At 47.0% G+C, this 18287-nt stretch overlaps 2 protein-coding genes across 11 annotated transcripts in view; one reads left to right on the top strand and one right to left on the bottom strand.

Moving 5' to 3' along the window:
* Positions 1-4219: 4219 nt before the first annotated feature.
* On the bottom strand, positions 4220-15548 carry LOC133510172 (uncharacterized). Of its 7 annotated transcripts, XM_061837931.1 has the most exons (5): positions 14036-14442; positions 13859-13960; positions 12222-12327; positions 12047-12158; positions 10549-11954 (listed from the first exon to the last, which is right to left on the bottom strand). In XM_061837931.1, the coding sequence occupies exons 1-5, from the start codon at positions 14064-14066 to the stop codon at positions 11457-11459; spliced, it is 849 nt and encodes a 282-aa protein (XP_061693915.1). In that variant the 5' UTR covers positions 14067-14442; the 3' UTR covers positions 10549-11456. The 7 variants fall into 7 exon arrangements, 2 of the variants coding, with proteins under 2 accessions (XP_061693915.1, XP_061693914.1); XM_061837930.1 differs by having other exon boundaries at positions 13859-14442; XR_009797539.1 differs by lacking the exons at positions 10549-11954; positions 12047-12158; positions 12222-12327; positions 14036-14442 and adding exons at positions 4220-7842; positions 15463-15548.
* The window catches only part of LOC133510171 (core histone macro-H2A.2), a 34290-nt gene continuing 29853 nt past the window's right edge, over positions 13851-18287 (top strand). For 3 of the 4 annotated variants that reach the window (XM_061837928.1, XM_061837929.1, XM_061837926.1), the window contains exon 1: positions 13851-13983. The gene's annotated coding sequence lies outside the window, so the exon portion shown is untranslated. Of the gene's footprint in view, positions 13984-15755; positions 15957-18287 lie in introns of those variants that run through there. The other variant, XM_061837927.1, reaches the window with a different exon arrangement.

Genomic DNA, 18287 nt, shown 5'->3' with positions numbered 1-18287 from the left:
AGCCTCATGAAGGTGGTGTATGGCGGTCAACTATGGAAAAGCAAAGAGCATCCAGTCAGACCACATCTTTGATGAATATTTAGATATTTTCAAAGGCATTGGCACATATCCAGGTGAATGCAATTTTAGAATTGATCCAAACATAGCACCATTTGTTTGCCCACCACGAAGGGAAGTACCATTTCCCCTAAAAAGAGCATATGAAGATGGAGTTAGACATGTAAAGAGAAGGGATAATCTCCAAGGTGACAGAGCCAACCACGTGGGTGAATACCCTGGTTGTGTGTGAAAACCCAAAGTCACACAAACTTAGGGTGTGCCAACACCCAAGACCATTAAACATTGCCATAATGAGGCCACACTATCCCCTACCCACATAGGAGGATGTGACATCCAAGTTAGCAGGAGCAAAATATTTAGCACCTTGGATAAAAGATCCGTATATTGGGCCATCAAGTTAAGTGAGGAGTCCTCAATGCCCACGACGTTTAACACACTATATGGAAGGTACCGGTTCCTCAGGCTGCCCTTTGAAATCGTGTCTGTCCAAGACGAATTCCAGAGTAGGGTGAATGAGACATATGAAGGCCCGAGAGGAGGTGCGTGGATTGTTGATGACATCGTTGTGTTTGGAAAAACAAAGCAGGAACACGACACCAACCTCTGAGCTGTGCTTAACCACACCAGAGAGAGAGGCATATGCCTGAACCCACACAAATGCCACGTGTTTCTGAGGTGAGTTACTTTGGCCACAAGCTCACAGCCGATGGTCTGAAATCCAGACCCACTCGAGGTGAAAGCAATCAGAGACATGTCACCACCAAATAGGGAGAGCTTGAAACTCTGCTTGGCATGGTTACTTACCTGACAAGATTTGTACCCAATCTAGCTGACGGGTGCACACTACTCAGACAATTGGTTAGGCAGAAAACCGAGTTCAAGTGGAACACGACACATGAAAATGCATTCTAAAAGATGAAGGAGATCATCACACCAGAGCCAGGGCCAGCGTTAGCCTACTTTGATCCTGGAAAAGAGGTAACACTTCATGTGGATGCATTAAAACATGGCCTAGGTGGAACCATCATACAGGAAGGCAGGCCAGTAGCGTATGCATCCAAGATGGTCAACAGCACTGAACAATATTACGCACAGATTGAAAAGGAACACTATGCAGTCCTGTACGGGTGTAAGAGGTTCCATGAATATCTCTATAGGGGAAATATTACTGTGGAATCCGATCACAAACCAGTGGAGACCATACTCCAAAAACTCCGAGCTCTTGCTCACCCACGCTTACAGTGCATGATGCTGGTGTTGCAAAAGTACAGCATAACTCTCATCCACAGATCAGGCAAAGAGATCCGGGTGGCCGACACACTGTCGAGAAAATCCCCTGGATGAAGAGAACGAGTCTCTAACCAAGGCTATGGAGACAACCGTTCACACTGTCATCAGCAGAGCCCCACTAAGTGCTGATAGGCAAGATGACATCAGGACACAAACAGCTCAGGAGAAGCAGCTCTCACTCTGATGCAAGTCATTTAGTCAGGGTGGTCAGAGACCTGAAGACAATGTCCCCCTCCACCAGTGATTACTGGAACCACCGTGATGAGATCACGGAAGCTGATGGGATCCTGCTAAAGGGTGAGAAAATAATCATTCCACACAAGCTCAGACCACATATGCTAAAATGGATTCACACAGGACATCTTGGTGTCGAAAAAAGCAAACACAGGGCAAAAGACATGATGTTTTGGCCAGGCATGGGAAAACAAATTGAAGAAACGGTGAAAAAGTATGACATATGTCAATCACACTGCAGTTTCAGTATAAGGGAACCTATGCTGCCACATGCCATCCCAGAGACCCCGTGAGATACTGTTGCAACCGTACTATTCACATGGAACTCTGAAAACTACATAGTCATCTGTGATTACCTCTGAAGGTACTTTGAAATAGAGCATCTGCACAACATCACCATTATCCAGAAGATGAAAGCAGTACTTGCGAGGCAGGGAATCGCCCACCAGGTTGTCAGCAACAATTGACCATGTTACAACTCCAGAGAATTCAAGCAGTTTGCAGAGTCGTGGGGCTTCCACCACATAACCTCAAATCCACATTACCCGTAGAGTAAGTGTTTGACAGAAAAAAAAACGTTCAAACTGCAAAGCAAATCCTCACCAAGGCCAAAGAGGATAAGAAAGACCCATATCTGTGTTTTCTGGAGTATAGAAACACACCCCTCGAAGGCTTCAAATCACCAGCCCAGATCTTGATGAGCCGTAGACTGCGTTCTATCCTGCCTGCGACAACGCAGCAACTCAGACCTCAGGTGGTTCCTGAAGCAACTGTCCGTGCAAGGAGGACCATGAGCAGCACCAGAAGCGACACTATGACAGATCCACTAGGCCAATGTCGACACTATCTGTTGGGGCACCCATCCGTTGCCACCAAGAAAATGACACCTGGAAACCAGCGACAATCACTTCAACAGCTGAGACACCACGAAGCGACCACATCCAGACCAGGAATTACCAGTCCTTCAGATGCAACTGGCGACATCTGCTGGACAACAGTACAACTACAACAGAGCAACCAGGAAAACTATGGCCATGGGAACACAGACCCATTAAGAGACTGGTCCTCAAACTCTCTAAGTGGAATCTGAGGGTTGACAGAAAACCAACGGAGAAGACGACTTGGTGAGAACAATTTTCTTACGGGTAGAAAAGGTGTGAATGTTGACATGAAATATGTGCGTCACAGTCTATACGGAGGTACTGTGTAGGAGGAAGAAACGATGACGGACTTGTGTGGACTTAAATTACGTGGACCGAAACGAGGATGGAATCGTATGCGCATTTAAATTCAGTGGCCCAAAACAAGGGCGGACTCGTGTGTGTACTTAAATTCGGTGAAAAAAAAACGAGGACGGACTCGTGTGCACACTTAAATTCCGTGGAAATAAATGAGGGCAGACTCATGTACGTAATTAATTTCTGTGTGAAATAAAAAATTGTCTTCCTCTAAACACAGTTAGTGGAATCCTCACCAAAAAGTTCAATTTTGGTCTCATCTGACCACAAAACTTTCTCCCATGACTCCTCTGTCTCATCCAAATGGTCATTGGCAAATTTAAGACGGGCCTTGACATGTGCCGGTTTAAGCAAAGGAACCTTCTGTGCCATGCATGATTTCAAACCATGACTACGACGTCTTAGTGTTTTACTAACTGTGACCTTGGAAACGCTGGTCCGAGCTCTTTTCAGGTCATTGACCAAGTCCTGTCGTGTAGTCCTGGGTTGATTCTTCACCTTTCTAATGATCATTTAGACATCTTGCATGGGGCTCCATTCCGATTGAGATTGACCGTCATGTTTAGCTTCTTCCATTTTCTAATGATTGCTCAAACAGTGGACCTTTTTTCACCAAACAGCTTGGCAATTTCTCCATAGCCCTTTCCAGCCATGTGGAGTTGTACAATTTTGTCTCTGGTGTCTTTGGACAGCTCTTTGGTCTTGGCCATGTTACTGTACAAACTTGAGTCTTACTGATTGTATGGTGTGGACAGGTGTCTTTGTGGAGATAACGACCTCACAGGTGCATCTGATTCAGGATATTACATGGAATGGAGGTGGACTTTTAAAGGCAGACTTACAGGTCTGTGTAGTCATGGGGTGATTCCTCACCTTTCTAGGGATCATTGAGACCCCACGAGGTGATATCTTGCATAGGGTTCCACGCCGATTGAGAATGATCGTCATGTTTAGCTTCTTCCATTTTCTAATGATTGCTCCAACAATGGACCTTTTTTCACCAAGCTGCCTGGCAATGTCTCCAGAGCCCTTTCCATCCGTGTGGAGTTGTACAACTTTGTCTCTGGTGTGTTTGGAGAGCTCTTTGGTCTTGGCCATGTTACAAGTTTGAGTCTTACTGATTGTATGGGGTGAACAGGTATCTTTATGCAGCTAACGACCTCACACATGTGCATCTGATTCAGGATAATATATGGAGTGGAGGTGGACTTTTAAAGGCGGACTAAGACGTCTTTGAGGGTCGGAATTGTAACTGATAGACAGCTGTTCAAATACTTATTTGCAGCTGCATCAAACAAATAAATCATTAAAAAATCATACATTGTGATTTCTGGATTTTTCTTCTTAGATTATCTCTTATGTGGACATGCACCTACGATGGAAATTTCAGAGCCCTCCATGATTTCTAATTGGGAGAATTTGCAATATAGCAAGGCGTTCAAATACTTATTTTCTTCACTGTTTGTGGATGAACACATGACGTTTTTACCAGAGCTGGTGAGGTCTTTTTTTTTTTTTTGGTAGAGCGCAACAGCAAACCAATCTGTACCTTTTGCATAAGACATCTATCGCATTTCACAGCTTCAATCCTCACGCCACGCTAATATTGACCTGGATTTTCCAAAAGGGACTAAACTTCCCTGTCACAAGTTAGTCACTTTGATAATCACACAGAAAAACAGATGCAGTTTGTTTTTCAATAATGAAGTTTCCAGAGACGAAAAAAATGCTTCAACAGGTTGCAAGTACAGTGCTGGTACTGACATTACTACAGTGATACAAATGATGGTTGCGCTCACAAATAATTTGTGTCTTTAATTTTGGCCTTGTGATGGAACATTCACCTATGTGGGTTGACACACGAAGTGATACAGACTAAATTTGCAGATTTGCCATTAAGTCCACACTCCGAGGATTCTTGTTGAAGACCAAGTTGCACTTACTGTAGGTCTGATTATGAGTGTAAATGGTTGTTTCTATGAGCCCTGCGATTGGGGACCAGTTCAGGGTGTGCCCAATCTCCTGCCCAAGGATGGCTGGGATGGGCTCCAGCGCTCCCGTGACCATTGTAAGGATATGTGGCTATGGTAATGTGGGATTGACGGTATGATGAAAACCTTTCCACGAGTATACGTTTATAATAACTTACACGAACTACAAGACTTGTAAACTGTATGTTGTAAAGGGAACACAGTGGTCTAATTTAGATTAGTATCTGATACTGGAATAGAGTCATCATAGAAACATTTTAATGGTCATCTTCAAAACAACATTTCTAAATTTCATACCTCTACGATGGCAGCACCGACTCCCAGAGAAAAATTCCTTGTAAGATTTTACACACTTGGCCAATAAAGCTGATGTTGATTCTGATGTTATTTTTTGGCATGACAGATTATTTTAAGTCCTGGATCAGTTATGATGCATTAGTAACTGACTGCGTCATTGGCATCCCCTGGACAAAAATGCTGGGGCAGATCTTCTCAAGTAGAGGAAAGTCTTTGGATTGTTGGGACTACTCAAAGTCCTTCACTAGTTATTGACATGACCTTGTGTTGACATAGACGTGTCTTGGGGGGAAAGGAAAATTACTCATCTGAAGATTTTATTCCGCGCCAACTTTTGTAATGTGTCCGGAGGACATTTTTTGTGTGGTTACATTTAGTAATGGTTTGCTTATCAGTCTCAGAGCTAATAATAATATACAAGCAATTATGTTTGTATGTTATTATGGATATTGAGATGGACCATTTTGACACTAAACTGGCAATGTATATTATAAAAAGATGATTGGTGCACTTAAAAAACACTGTATGGTAGACATGTTTCTGTAAGAATCCAAGAAAGTGGTAGCAAACAAATTATTCTCAGAAACTTATTACAATTCTTTGAACGCTTTCCACAGAAAATACCTTTCTGGCAGATTTGAATTTGACACCAAAATGCATGATAGTCACTTAATAGATACTGGGAAATTAGATTAGATTAGATTAGATTAGAGTAGGTAGGTAGGTAGGTAGGTAGGTAGGTAGGTAGGTGCATGTCCACTTTGAGAGATAATCTCAAGAGAAAAATTCAGAAATGACAATGTATGATTTTTTTAACGATTTATTTGTGTGATACAGCTGCAAATAAGTATTGCAACACCTGTCTATCAGCAAGAATTCTGACCCTCAAAGACGTCTCAGTCCGCCTCCACTCCATGTATTATCCTGAATCAGATGTACATGTGTGAGGTCGTTAGCTGCATAAAAATACCTGTTCAACCCATACAATCAGTAAGACTCAAACTTCTAACATGGCCAAGACCAAAGAGCTCTCCAAACACACCACAGACAAAATTGTACAACTCCACACGGCTGGAAAGGGCTATGGAGACATTGCCAAGCAGCTTGGTGAAAAAAAGTCCATTGTTGGAGCAAACATTAGAAAATGGAAGAAGCTAAACATGACGATCATTCTCAATCAGCGTGGAACCCTATGCAAGATATCACCTCGTGGGGTCTCAATGATCATTAGAAAGATGAGGAATCACCCCAGGACTACATAACATGACTACATGACTTGGTCAACGACCTGAAAAGAGCTGGGACCACCGTTTTCAGGGTGAGTGTTGGTAATACACTAAGATGTCATGGTTTGAAATTATCCATGGCACGGAAGATTCCCCTGCTTAAACCAGCACATGTCAAGGCCCGTCTTAAGTTTGCCAATGACCATTTGGATGATGCAGAGGAGTCATGGGAGAAAGTTTTGTGGTCAGATGAGACCAAAATGGAATTTTTTGGTCATAATTCCACTGACTGTGTTTGGAGGAAGACGAATGATGAGTTCCATCCCAAGGAAACCATCGCTACTGTGAAGCATGGGGGTAGTAGCATCATGCTTTGAGGGTGTTTTTCTGGACATGGGACAGGCCGACTGCAGTGTAATAAGGAGAAGATGACCGCAGCCATGTATTGTGACATTTTGGGGAACAACCTCTTTCCCTCAGTTAGAGCATTGAAGATGAGTCGTGGCTGGGTCTTTCAACATGACAATGACCCGAAGCACACAGCCAGGAGAACCAAGGAGTGGCTCCGTAAGAAGCATATCAAGGTTCAAGCATGGCCTAGCCTAGCCAGTCTCCAGACCTAAACCAAATAGAAAATCATTGGAGGGAGCTGAAACTCCGTGTTTCTTAGCGACAGCCCAGAAACCTGTCTGATCTAGAGAAGATCTGTGAGGAGGAGTGGGCCAAAATCCCTCCTGCAGTATGTGCAAACCTGGTGAACAACTACAGGAAATGTTTGACCTCTGTAATTGCAAACAAAGGCTACTGTACCAAACATTGACATTGGTTTTCTCAGGTCTTCAAATACTTATTTGCAACTGTATCACACAAATAAATCGTTAAAAAAAAATAAAATAAAATGAGACATTCTGATTTCTGGATTTTCTCTTGATTATCTCTCTCACAGTGCACATGCACCTAAGGTGAAAATTGCAGACCCCTCCATGATTTCTAAGCGGGAGACCTTGCAATATTGTCATGACCCATCGGAACCGAGGAAGGATCCAAATGCAGGATTCGGGAGATACAAGGTAGTTCGGGGAAAAACGTTTATTATTAGAAGGTCGCGGATCGGGCAGGCAGTCAGGTGCACCAGTGGTAGTTGGGACGTTGGGCGTAGAGAGCAGGTCAGCGGGCAGGCAGGAGTCGGCACACGGGAGAACGAGCAGAGCAAGCAGGAGTATCGAGGGAGTCAGGCTTACGGGGTCGGTCAGAGAACAGGCAAAGGTCAGTACACACGGGTTGACGATCAGGGATACGAGAGTGCTGGAACGGGACATGAACCTCAACGATCTGGCGGAGGACCAGTCGTCACCGGGTCCTATATATACAGGGGATGATCAGCCCGCATGAGGCGCAGGTGTGTCCCTCCCAATTAGTGCAGCCGCGCGGGCACCCACACAGCCCGGGCTGGAGCGGCAGGATCATGACAGTACTCCCCCTCTAAGGCACGGCTCCCAGACGTGCCTAAACGAAAGAGACACAAAGACGATAATTAACACATGCAGGGGCGGCGGAAGGGATTCCGGAGGAGGGCATGACCATAACCCCCAACCCCAGTCTGATGGCCATCTAGGCCACCAAACGCGAGGCGTCCGGGTGGACAGGTCAAGAGGACGACCCGGACACCAGGATCCCTATGGGGTGATTCGGGTGGACGACCACGGTAAGGAGCCAAACGGAAAAGCAGGAACCAGACAAAGGCAGGCAATTGCTCCGAACGAGGACCTCCCACACGGTGGTTGCGAGACGACCAAGGTTTGGTCGCCGCCGAGGCTTGGTCAGGAGGCAGCCGTGGATTGGTCACCAACGAGGCCAGGTCATGAAGCGACCATCAGGAGTGAAGAGGATGATTGAGAGAAGGACCAGAGCCATGACCGGCACCCGAAGTGTCTCCAGCTCCGGGGTGGCTCAACAGAACTCCCAGCTCCAGTCGCCGTCGAGACAGGTGCGGGTGACGGCCGTGGACCGGTCGCCGCTGGTCCTCCTGGATGGGAACGTGAGGCGGCTGGGGAACCGTCGCCACCTCCTGGACAGCAACGTCAGAAGGCGGCGTCGGCGTCCTCGCCACCTCCTCCTGGAGTGCAACGTGAGAAGGCGGCGGCATCGCCATCACCACCTCCTCCTGGACGGGAACATGAGAAGGCGGCGGCATCGCCATCGCCACCTCCTCCTGGACAGGAACGTGAGAAGGCGGCGGCAGCGGAACCATTACCACCTCCTCCTGGACAGCAACGTGAGAAGACCGTCAGCGCCACCTCCTCCTGGACAGCAACGTGAGAAGGCGGCGGCAGCGCCACCATCGCCACCTCCTCCTGGACAGCAACATGAGAAGGCGGCGGCACCATCGCCACTTCCTGGACGGGAACGTATGGGCGTGCCTGTCGCCGTCGGAGCAGGAACGGGGGGGGCGACCATGGACCGGTCGCCGACGAAGCAGGAGCGTGGAGCGGCCATACTCCTGGGCATGGACGAGAAGCGGCTGCGGAGACGTCGCCACCTCCTGGACCGCAACTTGAGCGACATCGGGTCGGTCTCCACTGCCACGTGGCTTGCAGTGCTTTCGTTGATACAGCAACGTGGGCATGGCGCGGTGGCGGACCCATTTCCACGGCGACGTGAACGAGAGTAGGCAGAGAGTCAGTCAAAACTGACACGTGGGCGTGTCTCGGGAGAGGGTCAGTTCCAACTGCCGCGTGAGCATGAGTCAGAAACGAGTCCGTTGACACTGCAACATGTGCGTGTCGAGGTGGTGGATCAGTTCCCACTGCAACATGCGCTTACCTTGGTAGTGGCTCAGTTGCCACTGCCGCGTGAGCAAAAGTCAGTAACGAGTCCGTCGAAACTGCAACATGGGCGTGTTGAGGTGGTGGACCCGTTCCCACTGCAACATGCGCTTGGCGAGGTGTCAGATCCATTCCCACTGAAGCGTGAATCTGCGTCAGTAGCGAGTCCGTAGTAGTCGCGACATCAGCGTAGCTCAGCTGGTTCTTCAATCCTTGCTGAACCTGGGCCGTGAGAGCCGCCAATTCGGCGCTCTGCTGCTCTATCTCCGCCCGCATTTTGTGGCAGAACACCTCGTGATTTGGCAGCTCCTCCTCCCTCTGGCCTGGAAGCTTCGCCACCAGCTGCAGGTCTGCCAGTTTCACCATTGCCGGCGAGGAGTGGGAGGACGAGGACGGCGTCTTCGTTCCTGCGCCGCGGGAGGCACAAGGGAGCGCCCGGCCTGGACGTCTCCTCTGGCTGCCAGGTGGAGGTCCCGGGTAGATGGCAAAGTGGGTTCCCACAAACGGGTTGGTGTACTCGGACCTACCGGGCGGAGACGCTCGGGTGCTGGAAATGCGGGGAGGTGAAGCGAACTGACTGGGATGAAAGATTGGGGGAAGAGAGTCATAATTGAAATAATCGGAGTCGTACCAAGGCAGCCGGTCATACAAATCAAGGTCTTCCTCATAGTCGAAAAGTCAGAGTCCAGAAGAATATTCGGTGCTGGACGGGTCGTGGTCGGGACGTATTCATAGCTCGCTGGCGGAGGATATGACACGGAAGCGGAGGACGTCATGGAGCCTACCCGGATCAGACAGGCTTGGTCTTCCGGCAGTCGGTCTCCCTTGCGTCGGTCCCGGCAACGCCGGGTCTTTCCTGCTGGGTCCTGTTTTGGCCAGATCGTTCTGTCACGACCCATCGGAACGGAGGTAGGACCCAAATGCAGCATTCGGGAGATACAAGGTAGTTCGGGGAAAAACGTTTATTATTAGAAGGTCGGGGATCGGGCAGGCAGTCAGGTGCAGCAGCGGTAATTGGGACGTCGGGCGTAGAGAGCAGGTCAGCGGGCAGGCAGGAGTCGGCACACGGGAGAACGAGCAAAGCTGGCAGGAGTATCAAGGGAGTCAGGCTTATGGGGTCGGTCGGAGAACAGGCGAAGGTCGGTACACACGGGTTGACGATCAGGGATACTAGAGTGCTTTGATCGGGAAATGAACCTTAACGATCTGGCGGAGGACCAGTCGTCACCTGTCCTATATATATATATATATATATATATATATATATATATATATATATATATATATATATATATATACATACATATATATATATACAGAAACTTTGCTATGAAGTACTTAAACAATGTGATGCAATCAAGTTACATTGGGTGCCGTGGAAACACCAGACAGTGATGCAGAAGACAACATAAAGACTGATGATCTCAAGAGGATGGTGAAGACATCGCAACGACTCACATGGACAATTTTTGTCACAGTTGCCTTGTTTGTCACATTTGCTTTGTTGTGATGCGAAACACGCTATGGAATAAGAAAAGTGGAGACGTGGAGATGTGATTAGAACGGGTTGGAGATTGTGAAAGAGACACATCCCACGTTCTCCTCGCGAGCCAGAAGTTCCTCTTGTCTTCCTTCCTTGAGAATTTTACTTTAAATGTCCTAGGCTGCTTAAACCTGACACATGCGGGGGGTGGAGGGGGCTCGGCAGGTGGGACCAGCGGAGACGACAGAGCTGGCTTGAGCAGACTGACATGAAAGGTAGGGTGGACCCGCATCGATCTTGGGTTTTCAATGGTACTGCAACTGGTTGATCACCTTAGTGACAGGGAAAAGACCAACAAACCTGGGGGCCAGCTCGCGAGATTCCATCTGTAGCGGGAGGCCAGCCAGACACGTAGTCTAACTTTATAGGTCGGTGCCCTCAACCTCGTGCGGTCCGCTGCGGCCTTAGAGGTGCGCCCCATATGTAGGAGCATTCGTCTGGCTCACTCTCCTGTCTGGTTGCAGCGCCTTACCATGGCCAATGCCGACGGCACCAGTGAGTCAGTCTCTAGAGAGGGGAAGAGAGAGGGAGGGTACCCATGCACCACATGGAAGGGCGACATACCTGTCAGAGCCGAGGGAAGGGAGTTGTGGGAGTATTCCACCCAGCTGAGCTGCCGACTCCATGAGGCGGGGTCACGGGAGGCCAGGCAACGGAGGCTGGTTTCCTTGTCCTGATTGACCGGTTTGCCCTGGCCATTGGACTCTGGGTGCTGACCGCCTTTTTTGATGTTCGGTCACTATAAGGGCTGTTTAACCACCGGCCGTGTCTTGGCCATGTCCGGGTGACACACGGTGCAATTCGTGTGGGCCGTCAATCACCTTCCCCCTCAGAGGAGGCACGGCATACAGTCTGTTGGCGGGGCAACCTGCCGGACTGGGGGAGTCTTTAAGTGCTTCGTTCACTTGGACCTCGATCTCCCAAGTGAAGGTCGACACAAAGCAGGTGTCTGGAAGAATCAGGGCGTGATTGGGTTTGCACCTTTCCCCCTTGTATATGCGCGACAGCGCATCGGATTTCCCGTTTTCGGACCCCGGCCGGTAGGACATAGTGAAGCGGAACCTAGTGAAAAAGAGGGCCCACCTAGTTTGCCGGCTGTTCCGCCTCTTGCTGGTTTTTAGATATTTAAGGTTTTTATGGTCCATCAGCACTAGGAACGGGGACCTGAGTCCAATCCAACCTCTGTCTTCACTCCACCATGGCCATCTTGACGGCGAGCAACTCCCGGTCTCCAATATCATAGTTCCGTTCTGCTGGAGAGGAAAGCGCAGGGGTATAGTCTCCTATCCCTGGAACTCTTCTGAAAGAGGACTGCCCCTATCCCGGAATCTGATGCATCTACCTCGACAATAAACTGCCTATCAGGGTCAGGCAGGATGAGGAGCGGGGCTGACATGAAGGTAGTCTTGAGCTTGTTAAAAGCCACCTGGCAGGCTGGATTCCAGTCGAAGGCACTGCAGGGAGAGCTGAGTACATGCAGGGGGCAGCTATGGTGCTAAAATTCCAAATAAACTTACGATAAAAGTTGGCAAATCCAATGAATCTCTGTACCTCTTTGCAATTCGTGGGAGTGGGTCACTGAAGGATGGCCTTGACCTTGCCAGGATCCATGTGGATTTCTCCCTGTGCCAGGATAAAACCCAGGAATGAGACGGAGGGTCGGTGGAATTCGCACTTCTCTGACTTCACGTACAGATCGTGCCGCAATAGCTGCTGCAGCACAGACCGGACGTGCCTGATATGGGAATCTATGTTTGGGAATAAAATCAGTATTTCATCAAGATACATGAAAACATGCCTATTGAGAATCTTGTGCAGAACGTCATTGATGAAGTTCTGGAACACCGCTGGTGCATTCGTCAGTCCAAAAGGCATCACCAGGTACTCATAATGCCCCGTGGGCGTGTTAAAGGCAGTTTTACATTTGTCATAAAACACCTCCTTCAGATCCGAGTAGCAGAGCTCGTCTACGGCCAGCCACTGCGGGTCCCTGGCGAGTTCATCCCAGACGCCAAAGCGCCCTGGTCTGCAGCCAGGCAACGGTCCTCCCTGCTGGAGGCCGCAAAGGGGTTCACGCCGGTTCCCACGTCGCAACATGGCACCACAGCTGCCCAGCTGGCCTGTCACCTGCGCTCTGCGGATTTTGTGTTTGTTCGTCATGAGGCCCACCGTGGACCTCTGCGCCCCCCATGCGACGGGCCATTCAGGGTACTGGAGCATGGGGATAAAAGCCTGCTCGTGGACATTGGCGGCAGACCCGAGACTGTTTCCGTGGACAGGGTCAAACCCGCGCATCTGGACATTGGCCAGCCTTTGGGGTTGGCCCTCCCCCCGTGCCGGGGTTGTCCCCCTTTACCCTGTGCCCCTGCGCCTGCCGGGGTGTCCTTGACCCCGCCTGGGCCCTTGTCCCGTGACTCAATGGACAGTGCGGCCCCGCCCCACTCGGCCCCTACAATGCACATCCGCCGGGGTCGGGTCGTCATCCCTCCACGGCACGAGGATTTTGACTATGGGTGAAATATGGGGGGCTTGTGTGGTGTTTACACAATTCACCAGCGGGACCTCGAGTTGGGGTGCGGGGTTGCGCACGGACTGTTTTTGTTGTTGCTCTTCCGGAGTGGGCGGTTCACAGAGTTCCCGCCGTTATGCGAGTAGTTTTTTGATGTCTGCCAATAAAACAAGTTTTGCTCCTATGTCCGACACTCTGCCTCCGACTCCTTTTCTCCGGCGCTACACTTGTCTGATTAGCAAATGGGCAACACGTTATCCGTTCATTAAATGTATAAGGTCATATTTAAGCAAATAATGAAAGTGCAATAAAAGTAAAATAGTCTTCAGTTCGGATATTACTTGTCTTATGTACATTTTTTTGCACTGAATCTCAAATGACGTGTTACACGTTTGATGCCGCCTGATTTTGTTTCAATAAATTCATGACAATCACAAAATCAGTTTTGATTTGTTCCAACTCAAGTGACATACCACGTCGAACTCATATGGTAGTTCTTCCAAACATTTGAGGGGGGCGTCTTCCTCGACTTTTGCCTGTATTGAATTTTTTTCCCTTTCGAGCATCAGTAGCAGAGAGGCAGTCTTCAGTCTGTACGAGTTTTTCTTGGTGTATTTTTTGAAGAGGGGGTTGAGAGAAACCTACCTTCAATCGTAAACTCGGCGAGCCTGGAGGAGAGTGTGCTGGTCAGGATTCGTTTGCTGTGGTGTGGACGCGAGCACCGAGCAGGGCGCGTGCTTGTCTCGCCTGACAGGAGGAGAGAAAAACAGGTAGAAAACTTGGACCATTTGTCTTTTTTCCCCTCACGCACGGGCGCGTTACGTTTGTTGAAGGGAACCCTCTTCCTCTCCATGTCCTACGATGTTGTCAATAGGACAGGAGCGGACAATGACAACTTAACTGTGCTTTGGGCCTTTTTTAAGGGTGTTATGGAGAAAAATGTACCAAAATAACTGGAAGCTCGCGACATAGGCGGAGTAATTTTACACAACCTACTCGCTACTTTTATTGAATAGGCAGGCACTCTATTTCGTTATTTAGTTCATGTGAGCAGGGGTTGCACCAGTCGCTACAGTTCCTACCACCGGAGATGACTTTTGTACAACATAGATGGCAGACATGCTCGTACTAGCGTCTGCGTAGCTACGCTGAGCTGTACTTAGCCCCATCTTTTCCATTGGCTCCGTGATCTATGTTTGTACCCCTCCGCCGAAATGCCAGCCCAAGGTCCCGCGCGAGTTAGTGCGGACACTAAGGTGAAACGTGAACAGCGTTGACACACGTCGCAATGTTGCTGACGCCATGCACCCTTTCGTCAATCCAATCGTGATCAAAATTTTAAAATGACCCCCGCCAAAATGTTTTTTTCAACCATCAGACTTTCAAACGTCTTTGTCAGTATAACATTGAACATCCATCCATCCACCCATCCATCCATTCATTTTCTTAACCGCTTATCCTCACAAGGGTTGGGGGAGTGCCAGAGCCAATGCCAGCTGTAATCAGGCAGGAGGCAGGGTACACCCTGAAATGTTGGCAGCCAATCACAAGGCACATAGAGACAGACAACAGTCACCCTCACAATCACTCGTCGGTACAATTTAGGGACTCCAGTGCATGTTTCGGGGATGTGGAAGGAAACTGGAGTGCCTGGAGAATCCCCACCCAAGCATGGGGAGAACATGCAAACTCCACATGGGCAAGGCCGGGATTTGAACCTTGGTCCTCAGAATTGTGAGGCCAACACTCTACAGCTGCGTCACCGCGCTGCTACATAGATAATTAAGGGAAATTATTAAATAAATACAATTAAAAAAAAAACAAATGTAAGGATAAATACAATTAAAATAAAACAAATGTAAGGATAAAATAGGTTCTTGCAACTCAGTTTCAAATATTTTTGAATGGATATCAATAATTAATTTACCTTTCTGGTTATTTATCAATTTGAGAGACTTTTCATAATGATTGATTTCAATTGAGAATAATTTGAATACTGGAGGGCCTTTTTCTGAATACTAAGACATTGGATATTAAAGGTCCACTGTCATGAAATGCATGATTTTAGTATGTTATCAATGAAAAAAGGCAGCTGTTTTTTCACCACACAATATGATTTTGATATATATGGTTTTTTGTCACTCCCGCCATGAAAATCCTCTCGAGGGATATGTTTTCGAAAAGAAGCAGGAAGTGACAAAGTAGCAGACGCCCACTCAGGCAGTCTCGTATGTTTCTACTAGTTTTACCTGCTGGAAGGTAGCTCTTTCTTCCTTCGTGTTAGCCAAAATGCTGGCTCGTTGTCTTGCTGGATGTTGTTCAAACAGGATGGATCCTGTTTTGTTTGTGCATTTTTATTCTCTGTTCTCTTTATTTGACTATTATGCTTTTAAGTTGTTATAATGCGGATCTCTGTGACACTGTTTCCTTTCATACTATTAAGTCCTTATGATGTATCACGGTTTCCTCGAATGGTCTTGGGTCCATGTGACGCAAACTCTTTGTGTCCTTTGAAACGCGGAAGTCTGAAATGTTTGAAGGATTACCTATATAAGGACGAGAAAGATGGAGAATGAGGCTTCTTCTTACAACCTCACCACTGCTCTGGGAAACTACGCTGGTTGGAACACTAACTACGCGGACGCCTGCTGCCTTTCGTTTTTGGACCAGCTGGAACTTTCGCTAACTTGGATTACCCGCTGGGACGAACATTTGCTTGTTTGGGAACACTCATTCAACATTGGTGACTTCACCGTTGTGGCTCAACTACTCTGTTCTTGAATGCCTATTTTGTGTTAGCTATTCTATCGTGTTTGTGTTGTGTTGATGTGTGAGATGAAATTTTCAGAAACGCAATACAACTGCCTTGTCACATTTTCCTGGTTTGAACAAAGGGGATGTTAGTCTAAATTCATACATAATAAAATTGGGGCTCGTCCGGGATCGAATTCATTGACATTCCTGACATCTGTTTAAAAACGTTTGTTGTTGTTTTTGGCATATTTGCAATTTAAACTGTGAAGCCAGCAAAATGGAGTTTAATCTTGACCAATTCATAGGTTGCCGATCAACAAATAAACACCCGGAACTGGAAGAGAGTCAAGAACACCAATCTCGATGGTCAGATAGTCCACTTGCGGTTTTCAGCAACTTTCTCAAAGTAGAGGAAGTACTTAACTAATTTTTCATTGAAAGTAGGGACCATTTTGGCATACCCTGTTATATCAAAAGAGGATGAATTAACTGAATCAAAGAGACCCGATTCGTCATGAAAAATGGATTGCACGGGTGCAAAGGACAAGAGCTTTGTGGGTTCCAAATAACAGGTCGGTGTGTATACAGCTACCAAAAAAAAAAATAATAGTTTGGGGGTGTGGGGGGGGGCGTAATCCTCTCAGAATGTAACAAAAGTCAGGTGTGCTAAATATGTCGATGTACCCGTCGGCACCGACCACGGGTTCGGAGGCGCCTCGTCTGACGTGGACGAAGGACGGCTTCGGCCGGGCTGCCTCATACATACTGTCTGGGAGTCTGTTGTCAGTTAGAAGTGATCCGGATATCATTTAAATATGACTCGAAACGATAGAGCAATATTGCCCCGGTCACTTCACTCAATTGTGAGATGTTCTCTTCTTTGAAAAGAGCTTCCGTGTCCCAAAATAGGTGGCACAGCGTGTTTTCAATGGCGAATGTCTCGGTGTGACGTAATGAACAGATGATGCAGGCAATATGGCTACCACTTAGATGTTGAATGAGACTTCAGCAACTTTGCGCATGGATGACATGCTCTCCGCTCATATTTATTTTTTCATATGGACATTATGTATTTTTTATTACAATATCTATTTTAGAATGTTTATAGGCATGACACTTGACCTTTGAGATGTCGACGTTCCTTGACATTACGACAAACATGAACCCCAAGGTATTGAAAACACGTTTTCACGGGAATGTCACATAAGGTTCTTACTTCCATTTGAAACGTAAAATTTCACATTTTGGTTTATTTAGTTTTAAACCAGACGTAGGAAAGAACTCATCGATTCGTGAGATTGCAGAGATAATTTGTTTTTTATCCTTTAGAAACGAACGTACCATCAGCTAGTTGGGTCAGTCTGATTTCTCTGCTAAGTCCAGACACACCTTTAACAGTCAGTCGAGTTATTTAATACGTGTAATGACAGTGATTCCACCGCAATCAAAAATAATAAGGAGTAACTGGACGTTCTTGTCAGACTAATCTCAAAAACGGAAATCTATTAGTAGTGTTTGGAAATAACATAACAAAACTTAATATCTTTTGTAAAACATTTCAATGGTTGACAATTTTTTTCTCGCAAAAAGTCTGGAGAGCTTTAAATTGAAAAATGTGGTCTAACATGAAATGGTTCATAAAAATCATAAAAAAGTATTAGAGAATTGCTCTCAACGTTGTAAGAGAAGTCCAATAACTCTAGAACAAGGCTCACATTAGAGCTTGGTTATAAAACCAGTTTGTTTAATTTATAATCTCTTCAAGACCTTTTTTCAACCTTTTAGAAAATACGAATGGGAAAATCTTGTAATCCACATTTTAAAGTAATAGGTCTCCAATTTTCCATTAGTATCTGATTTTTCTCTGGTTTGGGGATTAGAGTAATTACACCTTGTTTCATACTTATAAACATTTCCTTTCTTGACAAACATTCTTTAGATAATTTGAACAAATGATCTCCAATAATATCCCAGAATAGATCCCATCACATCAAAGGAATTTAGACTTATTGACTCTCTCATTGAGTGTTTTGCTTAGAATATTTCAACTTTGGTGATTAGTTGTTCACAACTTAGTTTAAAGGATTCTGAGATTGTGGGCGTAACCTTCTTTACTGATTCATAAAAAATATCACAGTTTCTTGATAATTTCATTTATCCATCCATCCATCCATCCATTTTCTGAGCTGCTTATCCTCAAGAGGGTCACGGGAGTGCCGGAGCCAATCTCAGCTGTCATCGGGCAGAAATTGGGGTTGAACCCTGAACTGGTTACCAGCCATTTGCAGGGCACAGACAAGGAGTCACAATCACTTATGGG

The sequence above is a fragment of the Syngnathoides biaculeatus genome, chromosome 12 (genome assembly GCF_019802595.1).
Source record: "Syngnathoides biaculeatus isolate LvHL_M chromosome 12, ASM1980259v1, whole genome shotgun sequence".
In the NCBI taxonomy this organism is placed as follows: domain Eukaryota; kingdom Metazoa; phylum Chordata; class Actinopteri; order Syngnathiformes; family Syngnathidae; genus Syngnathoides; species Syngnathoides biaculeatus.
This window is presented reverse-complemented; position numbering and strand designations above follow the sequence as displayed.

Coding starts and splice junctions, on each gene's coding strand:
- LOC133510172 (XM_061837930.1), bottom strand. CDS start 14,066: ATGGAGAGGAAGAGGGTTCCCTTCAACAAACGTAACGCGCCCGTGCGT. Junction 12,328..13,858: donor CGCCGAGTTTACGATTGAAG/GTAGGTTTCTCT, acceptor ATCCTGGCACAG/GGAGAAATCCACATGGATCC. Junction 11,955..12,046: donor ATAGGCAGTTTATTGTCGAG/GTAGATGCATCA, acceptor CCTCTCCAGCAG/AACGGAACTATGATATTGGA.